Source organism: Alosa sapidissima, chromosome 1, assembly GCF_018492685.1.
Source record: "Alosa sapidissima isolate fAloSap1 chromosome 1, fAloSap1.pri, whole genome shotgun sequence".
NCBI lineage: Eukaryota > Metazoa > Chordata > Actinopteri > Clupeiformes > Clupeidae > Alosa > Alosa sapidissima.
The window spans coordinates 2,624,797-2,637,296 of record NC_055957.1 but is presented as its reverse complement, the minus strand read 5'-3'; the positions used below and the strand labels follow the sequence as shown (position 1 = coordinate 2,637,296).

General features: G+C 47.8%; 1 protein-coding gene across 1 annotated transcript in view; it reads left to right on the top strand.

Moving 5' to 3' along the window:
* Positions 1 to 12,500, top strand: part of LOC121716790 (nesprin-2-like) — a 110,834-nt gene that overhangs the window by 2,071 nt on the left and 96,263 nt on the right. The window contains exons 2-6 of the mRNA XM_042102509.1: positions 2,942 to 3,091; positions 7,239 to 7,310; positions 7,765 to 7,854; positions 9,263 to 9,733; positions 12,259 to 12,456. Of these exons, the coding sequence (XP_041958443.1) occupies positions 2,942 to 3,091; positions 7,239 to 7,310; positions 7,765 to 7,854; positions 9,263 to 9,733; positions 12,259 to 12,456 (981 nt within the window). The remainder of the gene's footprint in view (positions 1 to 2,941; positions 3,092 to 7,238; positions 7,311 to 7,764; positions 7,855 to 9,262; positions 9,734 to 12,258; positions 12,457 to 12,500) is intronic.

The window sequence follows — 12,500 nt, the reverse complement described above, 5'->3', positions numbered from 1 at the left end:
AATAATGATAATGACAATGATTTATATATACTAGCACATGACATGTAGATTTCCATATAGAGGTGGACTGAAGGGAGAGGACATTGCAATATCTCTCTAGAAGATGCCTATGCAGTAAGACACCAGCAGATGGTGCTAAACTGCAATTATATCTCTCTAGAAGATGCCTATGCAGTTCCTCTCATGGTGGAAGCTCACTAATGCACCAGCAGATGGCGCTAACTCCACTCACACACATACTCATGACATTCATACTTTATCACACAGTGGCATTATCACCACACACACACACGCACACGCCACACACACACGCACACACACACACACACACACTGATTGATCAGATGGTCGGATCTCCTGCCCCCGTAAAGGAGACCCTGGTCATTTTAACCCTTTAAACCCCAACAGTAGCAGGAACACACCATTTACATCAGGAGCACACCATTTACATCAGGAGCACACCATTTACATCAGGAGCACACCATTTACATCAGGAGCACACCATTTACATCAGGAACACACCATTTACATCAGGAGCACACCATTTACATCAGGAACACACCATTTACATCAGGAGCACACCATTTACATCAGGAGCACACCATTTACATCAGGAACACACCATTTACATCAGGAACACACCATTTACATCAGGAACACACCATTTACATCAGGAACACACCATTACATCAGGAACACACCATTTACATCAGGAACACACCATTTACATCAGGAACACACCATTTACATCAGGAACACACCATTACATCAGGAGCACACCATTTACATCAGGAGCACACCATTTACATCAGGAACACACCATTTACATCAGGAGCACACCATTTACATCAGGAGCACACCATTTACATCAGGAGCACACCATTTACATCAGGAACACACCATTTACATCAGGAGCACACCATTTACATCAGGAGCACACCATTTACATCAGGAGCACACCATTTACATCAGGAGCACACCATTTACATCAGGAGCACACCATTTACATCAGGAACACACCATTTACATCAGGAGCACACATTTACATCAGGAGCACACCATTTACATCAGGAACACACCATTTACATCAGGAACACACCATTAACAGAACATAGAACCCATTTACATCAGGAGCACACCATTTACATCAGGAACACACCATTTACATCAGGAACACACCATTTACATCAGGAACACACCATTTACATCAGGAACACACCATTTACATCAGGAACACACCATTTACATCAGGAACACACCATTTACATCAGGAACACACCATTTACATCAGGAACACACCATTTACATCAGGAACACACCATTTACATCAGGAACACACCATTTACATCAGGAGCACACCATTTACATCAGGAACACACCATTCACATCAGGAGCACACCATTTACATCAGGAGCACACCATTTACATCAGGAGCACACCATTTACATCAGGTACACACCATTTACATCAGGTACACACCATTTACATCAGGAACACACCATTTACATCAGGTATTTACACGAGTATAGAGAGACAGACAGAGGGAATCAGAGAGAGAGAGAGAAAGAGATAGAATAAGAGATAGAGAGAAAGATAGATAGAATAAGAGAGAGAGAATTGAGGAGGAGAATAAAGCCCCACGTGCTGCCCAGGAAGCTGCCCCACACAGCTGCCCTGCCCGCCGGGGGTGGGAATGGAAGGGGTGAGTGCTGGTGCTGGTGCTGGTGCTGGTGGTGGTGCTGGGGGGGGGGGGGGGGGGGGTATTGGGCAGTGTATACGATGTGCATAACCTCAGTGTTATTGGGCAGTGTATACGATGTGCATAATCTCAGAGTTATTGGGCAGTGTATATGATGTGCATAATCTCAGTGTTATTGGGCAGTGTATACGATGTGCATAACCTCAGTGTTGTGGGTGGTGTATATGATGTGCATTATCTCAGAGTTATGGGTGGTGTATTATCTCAGAGTTATGGGTGGTGTATATGATGTGCATTATCTCAGAGTTATGGGTGGTGTATATGATGTGCATTATCTCAGAGTTGTAGGTGGTGTATGGGTGGTGTATATGATGTGCGTAGAGTGGAGTTGTGGGTGGTGTGTGGGTGGTGTATGGGTGGTGTATGGGTGGAGTATAATCTCAGAGTTGTGGGTGGTGTATGGGTGGTGTATGGGTGGTGTATGGGCCGAGAGTATAATCTCAGAGTTGTGGGTGGTGTATGGGTGGTGTATATGATGTGCGTAGAGTGGAGTTGTGGGTGGTGTATGGGTGGTGTATGGGTGGTGTATATGATGTGCGTAGAGTGGAGTTGTGGGTGGTGTGTGGGTGGTGTATGGGTGGTGTATATGATGTGCGTAGAGTGGAGTTGTGGGTGGTGTATGGGTGGTGTATGGGTGGTGTATATGATGTGCGTAGAGTGTAGTTGTGGGTGGTATATGGGTGGTGTATGGGTAGTGTGTGGGTGGTGTATGGGTGGTGTATATGATGTGCGTAGAGTGGAGTTGTACTCTTCATAATCTCAGTGTTATGCTCTAATCTCCGATATGCCGCATCAGCGCAGCTGCTTATGCAAGATGAAATTTAATCCAGCGCTGAGAGAGAGAGAGAGAGAATGAGTGAGTGAGAGTGAGAGAGAAAGGGAGAGAGAGAGAGTGGGAAAGAGAGAATGGGAGGATCATGTGATGTTTACAGACGAGCTGCTACACACACGGATTCACTAGGGTCTAGCTCGGACGCTCTGCTCTTACCGTGGTCACTCTCTCAGTCTCTCGGCGTTGGGCCTGGTGGGATCTCTGTGGAACAGGCTAGAACCGGCTTTGTGTTCTCTGTGGAACAGGGCTAGAACAGGCTGCGTGTTCTCTGTGGAGAGTGCTAGAACAGGCTGTGTGTTCTCTGCCCTGGGCTCAGCATGTATGTGTGTTTTGTTGACATGATGAAGCAGAACGCATGGAACACCTCAACGTCAGAGGAAGAGGAGGAGGAGGAGGAGGATGAAGAAAGTGGTGAGAATGGGGAGAGAGAGGAGGAGGAGGAGGAAGACAAACTCTCTCCTTTCTACTCATGTGACTCGGATAGCAGCAGTGAGGAAAAGGTAAAGAGATGGATACTAGTCATAACACTCACCTCTCCACACTCACCTCACCTCTCCACACCTCTCCACACCTCCTCTCCTCTCCTCCGTCCGCTCGCTCCGCCTCTCCACACCTCCACTCCACATCCTCTCCCGACCTCATCCTCTACTCCTCCCCTCTCCTCCACTCCTCCACTCCTCTCCTCCTCCCCCTTCTCCACAACCTCCACTCCTCTCCTCCTCCCTTCTCCTCACCTCCACTCCACTCCTACTCCACTCCTCTCCTCCATCCCCTCCTCACCTCTCCACACCTCCACTCCTCCACTCCACCCCTCTCCTCCTCCCATCCCCTCCTCACCTCTCCTCTCCTCCCCTCCTTTCCACTCCTCTCTTTTCCTCCTCTCCTTTCCTTTTCTCCTCTCCTCTCTTCTCTTCTCCTCTCCTCTCTTTTTCTCCTCTCCTTTCTTTTTCTCCTCTCCTCTCTTCTCTTCTCCTGTCTTCTCTTCTCCTCTCCTCTCCTTTCCTCTCCACTCCACTCCTCCTCTCCACTCTCTTCCTCTCCTCCTTTCCCCTCCTCCACTCCTCTCTTCTTCTCTTCTCCTCTTTTTGTATCTTCTCTGCTCCTTTCTTCCTGTCCTATTCTCCTGTTCTCCACTCCTTTGTCTTACTCTCTCCCTCTCTTCTATCTCTCTCCCTCTCTTACTCCCTCTCTTCTCTCTTCTCTCTCCCTCTCTTCTCTCTAACTCCCTCTCTTCTCTCTCCCTCTCTTCTCTCTTACTCCCTCTCTTCTCTCTCCCTCTCTTCTCTCTTACTCCCTCTCTTCTCTCCCTCTCTTACTCCCTCTCTTCTCTCTAACTCCCTCTCTTCTCTCTCTCTCTCTTCTCTCTAACTCCCTCTCTTCTCTCTCTCTCTCTTCTCTCTAACTCCCTCTCTTCTCTAACTCCCTCTCTTCTCTCTCCCTCTCTTCTCTCTTCTCTCCCTCTCTTCTCTCTTACTCCCTCTCTTCTCTCTTCTCTCTCCCTCTCTTCTCTCTTCTCTCTTACTCCCTCTCTTCTCTCTTCTCTCCCTCTCTTCTCTCTCCCTCTCTTCTCTCTTACTCCCTCTCTTCTCTCCCTCTCTTCTCTCTCTCCGCTTCTCTCTTACTCCCTCTCTTCTCTCTTACTCCCTCTCTTCTCTCTAACTCCCTCTCTTCTCTCTTCTCTCTCCCTCTCTTCTCTCTTCTCTCCCTCTCTTCTCTCTTACTCCCTCTCTTCTCTCTCCCTCTCTTCTCTCTCTCGCTTCTCTCTTACTCCCTCTCTTCTCTCTCCCTCTCTTCTCTCTCTCGCTTCTCTCTTACTCCCTCTCTCCTCTCTCCCTCTCTTCTCTCTCTCTCTCTCTCTTCTCTTTTATTCTTTTCCTCTCTTCTCTCTGTAGTTGTTCGTTTCCAGAGTAGTTTCCTGTATTTCCACTCAGCGGCCTCCTCCTGCCACCTCCTGCCACCTCCTCTCCTCCTCCTCATCTCACCTCCTCCATCTGACGTGTGTGTCAGTGCTGACGGCTCCTCCTCACATGTGCCCCGTGTGTCATGTCTGTTATCTATGTGTCTCTCTGTCTGTCAGACTGTCATGTCTGTCATCTATGTGTCTCTCTGTCTGTCAGACTGTCATGTCTGTTATCTATGTATCTCTCTGTCTGTCAGACTGTCATGTCTGTCATCTATGTATCTCTCTGTCTGTCAGACTGTCATGTCTGTCATCTATGTGTCTCTCTGTCTGTCAGACTGTCATGTCTGTCATCTATGTATCTCTCTGTCTGTCAGACTGTCATGTCTGTTATCTATGTATCTCTCTGTCTGTCAGACTGTCATGTCTGTTATCTATGTATCTCTCTGTCTGTCAGACTGTCATGTCTGTTATCTATGTATCTCTCTGTCTGTCAGACTGTCATGTCTGTCATCTCTTTCTCTTTCTCTTTACCCTGTTCTCAATGTGCTGTTGTTTCCATTGTAAATAAGGAGCTGTTGTCATGCCCTGGCTCCTCCTCTAGGGGGTGCTCTTGTACCGTATTCCCATGTGGGTTGCTGTGTGGCCGTGTGCTTCTGCTGTGTGTGTGAACAGATCTGCTGATGACGGGTTTTAACATGAACACGAGCAACACGTTTAACAGGATCAAAAAGACTCCACTCAGTTAGAGGCCTGCACTAGCTGTGGCATTTTTTCTCGATAGTATAAAACTCCTGAACTTTAACTATGGACAATACTGCAACTCATACTGTCTGTATGTGTGTTCCATTTCCTACTCTGGAAAGGAATGCTGCTGACTGCTTAGTGAACGCAGCATTGGGGGGGGGGGGGGGGACTGTGGTGGGGTCTGGGGGACTCCCAAACAGAATTTCAATAAATTTCCTGCCATGCAAAAATATTATTAAAAATCACAAACAAGTCGTTAGTTAAGTCAGTCAATTAGGGCATTCCAACACTTTTGCCGGACATATGCATGGATGGATTATGAACCCCTGGGCACAGATGCAAAAAGCCCTCCCCAGTTAAGATGGGAGGTCTGGGGGCATGCTCCCCCGGAAGATTTCTTTAAATGATGACTTCTGGTGAGTTTTTGAGTTTTGTGGAAAAGAGGAGAAGGGTGGAGAAGCAACTTCACACAGAGGCTTGGGCTTCAGGGCGCCCTGAGCTCTTGGGCCCAGTAGGCCCATTCAGTAATCCATCCCTGGACATAGACCTGTGGTATGACTCCATTTGTCTCCAAAATGTATATTTTAAAAGAACATTCCAACTAGAGTATATTTGCTAACCTTTAAATTACATAGAATGCAATTGCTCTTTGTCTAATTACTTACACCTGAAGATTTATTTTTTTTAACGGCTAAAGGCCAATTCACACCAAGAACGATAACGATAACTATAAATAGATATCGTTTTCGTTAATATGAATGACGACGTTCACACAAACTATAACAATAACGACATGAAGAACGATATTGTTGGGGATCACTTTCAGAGTGATTTTCAGATCAGCAAATAGCCAATCAGAACCCATAGAATTTTAACCGTCACATTCATTAACACAAGGAGAGACTTTGTTTATCATTGTTCAGTGTGAACGCTTTTATCGTTATGGTTATAGTTATCGTTATAGTTCTTGGTGTGAATAGGCCTTTAGGCTTAGACTCATACAGTAGGTTTGGACCTATAGCCTAATAATAATTTGTATTTTGATTGTATTATGCTGGTGGCTAAACAGAATGTTTACATTGGTAGTTTCAAAGGGACAGGATTCAGGAATAGGCCTCTCTTCTGTCTGAATCACCTCAGGTTGCATTATAGGCTGCTTTCTGACAGAAATGACGTTTTGTACCAACATGTAGAAACACTACTACAGCCTCTTTTTTTTTCTTTGTCCACGATTCACATTATCAACATTATCACACTATCACCAGTGCATTGTAAAAAAATGAATGGGGTTTCCTTAGCCTGTGCTACACCTTTCCAACAAGTTTTGTAAGAATTGTACGGGTAGCTTCCGATATTGTTGACAGCCCCACCATTAGGCACTAGGGTGCAGGAAGCTTTTGAGAGCGCACGCCACTAACGAAAAACACAAAACCACCAGGACAAACCACTCAGGGTGCACAGTAGGCTACTCTCTCTGGAACCAGCACTAGCTCAATCATTTGTGCGTTATTTACGTTTGATTACATTTCAGATGGTGGTGCTTGTTGGTTTCCTGCAGTAGCCTATAGCGTTTTTTTCTTTCTTTATTTTTTATGTCCGAATATTGGGGGGGACATCAGAATATTGGGGGGGACACGTAAAAGATGTATGTGTCTAATGGGACGACTCTCAGTAAAGATGTATGTGTCTAATGGGACTACTCTCAGTAAAGACGTATGTGTCTAATCTAATGGGACGTCTCTCCGTAAAGATGTGTGTGTCTGGTCCTTGGTAAAGATATGTGTGTCTGGTCCTTGGTGAAGATGTGTGTGTCTGGTCCTTGGTGAAGATGTGTGTGTCTGGTCCTTGGTAAAGATGTGTGTGTCTGATGGGGGGACGGTCCTTGGTGAAGATGTAGATGTCTCTGATGTCATTCTAAAACCTGTAGTTCTATTTCCTTTTCTTAGTTTTGTTATTCTCTAAGTGGTTTGGTGTGATGGGCTGTTTTTTCTCTCGCCCAGGAGGGAACGTCTGCCCTTAGAACCGACCCTGGAGATACAGAAGAGAGTTCTGCTGCAGCCTCAGAACCAAAGGTAATCCATGGTTCTATCAGTCTGTCAGTATTGTGTGTGTGTGTGTGTGTGTGTTTGTGTGTCCCTATGTGTGTGTGTCTCTCTGTATGTGTGTGTGTGTCTGTATGTGTGTGTGTGTGTGTGTGTGTGTGTGTGTGTGTGTGTGTGTGTGTGTGTGTGTGTGTGTGTCTCTGTGTGTGTGTTTGTGTGTGTGTGTGTGTCTCTGTGTGTGTGTATGTGTGTCTGTGTGTGTGTGTGTGTGTGTGTGTGTGTGTGTGTGTGTGTCCACTCACACAGTGTGTGTAACTACAGGCAGAGTGCTGCGTAACACATAATCACACAACGCTGTGTAACCTCATCTAATGTTCTGAGTGTGTATTTGATTTGTGTGTGTGTGTGTGTGTGTGTGTGTGTGTGTGTGTGAGGGTAGATGCATGAACTCTAACCCCGATGACCTCTGCTCCTGTTCTTGTAGGCTGTAGTGGGCGTGTCTCAGGTGGGGACGGCGGACTCCGTGTCCAAGCCCGTGGCGACGGTCCGAACGCAGTCGCTGCCCAGAGAGCTGGTAACCACGCCCTCCATTACAGAGCTCTCCCCTTCCCCCTCTAGAGGACCCAAGTGTGTCGTCTCCTAGAACCCTTAGAACCCTCCGAAACCCTTAGAACTCCTCACTAGAACCCTACCCATCCACCTCTCACTAGCTCCACCCTCTTCAGTGCTTTTACATGGCGGGTTCTGGAGCTGGTTCCGTCGTGTGGAGAGTGGAACGTTCTACCGATGGAACCCTTTGACTCTGATTTTGATCATGACAGACTCTCTTTGGTGTCTCTTTTGGAATCTGACCTTTGACCTTTGACCTTTGACCGCACTGTGTGTTTACTCAACTCTACTGGACTCTACTGGAACACGCTCCGCCTCTGCCTTTCCGATCAGCCAATGAGAGCTCGGAGATGCAGAGCTGGGCGTGGCCTCTTGCACACTCACTCACACAGAGTTTGGCTGTTGGCTGTGCTGGCTGGTTGAGCTTTAACTCCAGGCCTGAAGGCGGCGATCCTGCCTTTAACTCCAGGCCTGAAGGGGGCGATCCTCCTCAGAGGAGCTCACATCTGCCTGTCTGTCTGTTGAGAGAAACACTATTTGATTTGGTGACATCCTCACAGCTGCATGCTCCTCTGCAATGATTAAATACTAAACATGGTGTCCTAAAACAATGTTCTATGGCCTGCTTTTTTATAATATTGACCAGGTGGAATTTTCCTATTTAAAACGATGGCAAATGATGATTGTGATGTGTGATGTTATATTTGGAATGATTCTGTATGATGAAGAGCCTTTACCAAACGTTAAAGCAACTGATACTCCAGCTCCGATAGGCCACTGTCAGGTCACTGAAACTGTCGTATGTGTCCCTGCTGAAATGAAGTATTCCTCTGACCATGCTGTTGGTCTGGCTGCCCCCTACTGGCCATCAGGGGAACTGACCATGTGCTGTGTCCAAAGGAGATCTGTGTTTTGTCTGTGCTCCACCAGCTTCTCCCTGCAAGCCATGTAAACGCACTGTAGCCTGTAGTCTACCCACCCCAGCATGCATGCGCTAGTGTGTGTGCGTGTGCGTGCGCGTGTGCGCGTGTGTGTGTGCGTGTGTGTGTGCGCGTGCGTGTGTGTGTGTGCGCGTGCATGCGTGGCGTGTGTGTGTGTGTGTGTGTGTGTGTGCGTGCGTGTGTGTGTGTGTGTGTGCGCGTGCGTGCGTGTGTGTGTGTGTGCGCGTGCGTGCGTGTGTGTGTGTGTGTGTGTGTGCGCGTGCGTGCGTGCGTGTGTGTGTGTGTGCGCGTGCATGCGTGCGTGTGTGTGTGTGTGTGTGTTCCTCACTCTTGTCATCACCACCTTCTGCCTTTGTGCTGCTGTTTGTACACTAAGTGAAATAAAGGGAGAATTGATGAAGGCGCCCGTCTCTCTCTCTGTGTCTGTATCAGGGCCTCACGTCCAGCGGTCAGAGTGACCCTCCAGCGGGGCTGAAGACGCACACACACCTCGCACACACACACCTCGCACACACACAGTGCGGGAGCAGTCTAGCAGAGGAAAGTCAGGACTCAGGGGTTACCTTGGAGACGACCTCTGTGACCCTGGGGTCGTGGGGTCAGGAGGGGTCATCTGAGCTGGCGGGCGGCACGTGTCCCCTGGTGCCCTCTAAGGCCTGCCCACTGCCAGGGTCCAGGGGCCTGGAGACGGAGGCTCTGCCCAGAGAAGAGGCACCTTCATCGGGTAGCCCACCACCGGAGCCCCCCCCTCCAGACCCTGGGGCCACGAGAGGTCCCTCACACCCACACACACCCACACACACACACACCCAGAGAGAGGCCTCTCACACACACACCTCGAGTGCTGACACACACCGAGGCCCCCAGGAGTGTGCTAAGAGACCCCCCACAGACCAAGCTGTGGTAAGCACACAAACACACATACACACACACACTCTCACTAACGCTGCCTTACACACACACACCCCTCACTAACACAAACACACAAACAAACACACTCACACACACATACCTCTCTCTCCCCTGCCTCACACACACACACACAAGACTAGACTCCACCTCCACTGTCTGGGTGCACTAACACTCCCCATTAGTAATTGCCCCTTTAGGGGTCCTCTCCTCATCAGTAATTGCCCCTGTTGGTCCTCTCCTCATCAGTAACTGCCCCTGTAGTGGTCTCCTCATCAGTAACTACCCCTGTTGTGGTCTGCTCATCAGTAACTGCCCCTGTTGGTCCTCTCCTCATCAGTAACTGCCCCTGTAGGGGTCTCCTCATCAGTAATTGCCCCTGTAGGGGTCTACTCATCAGTAACTGCCCTTGTGGTGGTACTACTGGCCTGGTTTACGTGCGCACTAGATACTAGATGTTAGATACCTCATAATCACTCATGCTTAACAGCAGGGTGGCAGTATGTAGTTAGTACACTTAGCAGGGTGATAGTATGTAGTTAGTACACTTAGCAGGGTGATAGTATGTAGTTAGATAGTTAGTACACATAGTAGGGTGATAGTATGTAGTTAGTAGTTAGTAAACATAGCAGAGTGGTAGTATGTAGTTAGTACACATAGCAGGGTGATAGTATGTAGTTAGATAGTTAGTAAACATAGCAGGGTGATAGTATGTAGTTAGTAGTTAGTACACATAGCAGGGTGATGGTATGTAGTTAGTACACATAGCAGGGTGATAGTATGTAGTTAGTAGTTAGTACACATAGCAGGGTGGTTGTGAACTTACTCCTCCATGGATGTGTGTGCTGTTCTGCCCTTAAAGTGTATACTCTATTTGTGAACTATTAAAGTGTGTACTATCCCTGTGTGTGTTTACAATGATAATTACAAGTGTAGTGGATCAATAACAACAACAACAATTACAGTAGATTAACAACAACAACAACAACAACAACAACAACAATAAAAACAATAAGAATAACAACAATAATAATAATAATAATAATAATAATAATAATAATTGTATTAAGCTGCATTATTCATTATAACACTAGACTACAGGGTTGATTTGTTTGAGTTTTTAAGGTGCAGTCCGTGATTCTGGCAAAAGGGTGTTGATAATTGAAGTCAACAGCCAATCCAGTTACCTCTGTGCTCTTAAAGCAGCGTGTGATTGGCTGGAATAGTTTAGAGTCCGAGACCCGTTGTGTCACGTTTACAGAGCTGGGATTGTGTGTGTTTACTGGGACTGTGTGTGTTTACTGGGACTGTGTGTGTGTACTGGGACTGTGTGTGTTTACTGGGACTGTGTGTGTTTACTGGGACTGTGTGTGTGTACTGGGACTGTGTGTGTTTACTGGGACTGTGTGTGTGTACTGGGACTGTGTGTGTGTACTGGGACTGTGTGTGTTTACTGGGACTGTGTGTGTGTACTGGGACTGTGTGTGTTTACTGGGACTGTGTGTGTGTACTGGAGTGTATTCATCACTCACTAGACAGGCCGAGGACCACGAGGAGAGTAGAATCACGGACTAAACCTTTAAAGTTGTATTTGTTTCCCCCTAAGGGCAAACATAAACAAACAGCAGTGTGTGTGTGTGTGTGTGTGTGTGTGTGTGTGTGTGTGTGTGTGTGTGTGTGTGTGTGTGTGTGTGTGTGTGTGTGTGTGTGTGTGTGTGCATGTACTGTATGGTGTGTGATAAGGAAGGCTATAGCTAACACAGAAAACACAGAGACACACATTCAGCTGTCCCACCCTTACCCTCAGTACTGTCTGTGTGTGTTTTCTCTCTGTCAATTGGGCAGTGTGTGAAACAGCCGGCACTTTCAGGAAGTAACTGAGCCACAGGTGGGAGGAGCAAGCAGAGAGTGAGAGATAAAGAGAGAGAGAGAGACGGAGAGAGGGAGACAGTGTGACGGAGAGAGAGAGAGAGAGAGAGAGAGAGAGAGTGGCAGATAGTCAGGAGTGTCAGTGTGTGTTTCATGTGCAAAAAACGGAAGAAAAAAAGAAGAAGTCCTGCACTGCCTGTGTAAGTGTGAGTGTGTGTGTGTGGGGGGAGAGAGAGCAGAGAGGGTGTGTGTTTGTGTGTGTGTGTGTGTGTGTGTGTTTGTGTGTGTGTGTGTGTGTGCGCGTGTGCTCCTAAAAGTAGTTTTTCTTGTCAGAGCCTGTTCCGGTCAGGCGTATAGACACGCCCTCTGGCTGAATGGCTGTGTGTGAGCCAGACGCTCAAACATACGTCACACGCCTGTGCTGTGTGTGTGTGTATGTGTGTATGTGTGTGTGTATCCTCTCTCCTCCTTCCCCCCAGGTTTGTCACTCCTGAGTGTCCTGAGTGTCTGAGTGAGTATGATTGTTAGTGTGTGTGTGTGTGTGTGTGTGTGAGAGTTTTACAGCCCACTGGTGTAGGATGTGTGTGTGTGTGTGTGTGTGTGTGAGTTTGACAGCACACTGATGGCTTGTGTGTGTGTGTGTGCTGCAGGCCGCAGGTGAAGCCTGGGGCTCAGGTAGTGGCGTGCCCAAGGCTGGAGTGCTCCATGCCTGCCGTGAGCGTGTGGAGCGGCTGGAGGGGTGTCTGCAGCAGGTGCAGCGCAGCCTGACACCATCCACCACCACCACCACCACCAGCAGCAGCAGCAGCATGCAGGACAGTGTGGAGAAACAGCTCCTCTCCTGCCAGGTCAGTGTGTGTCTGTGTGTGTGCGTGTGTGTGTGTGTGTGTGT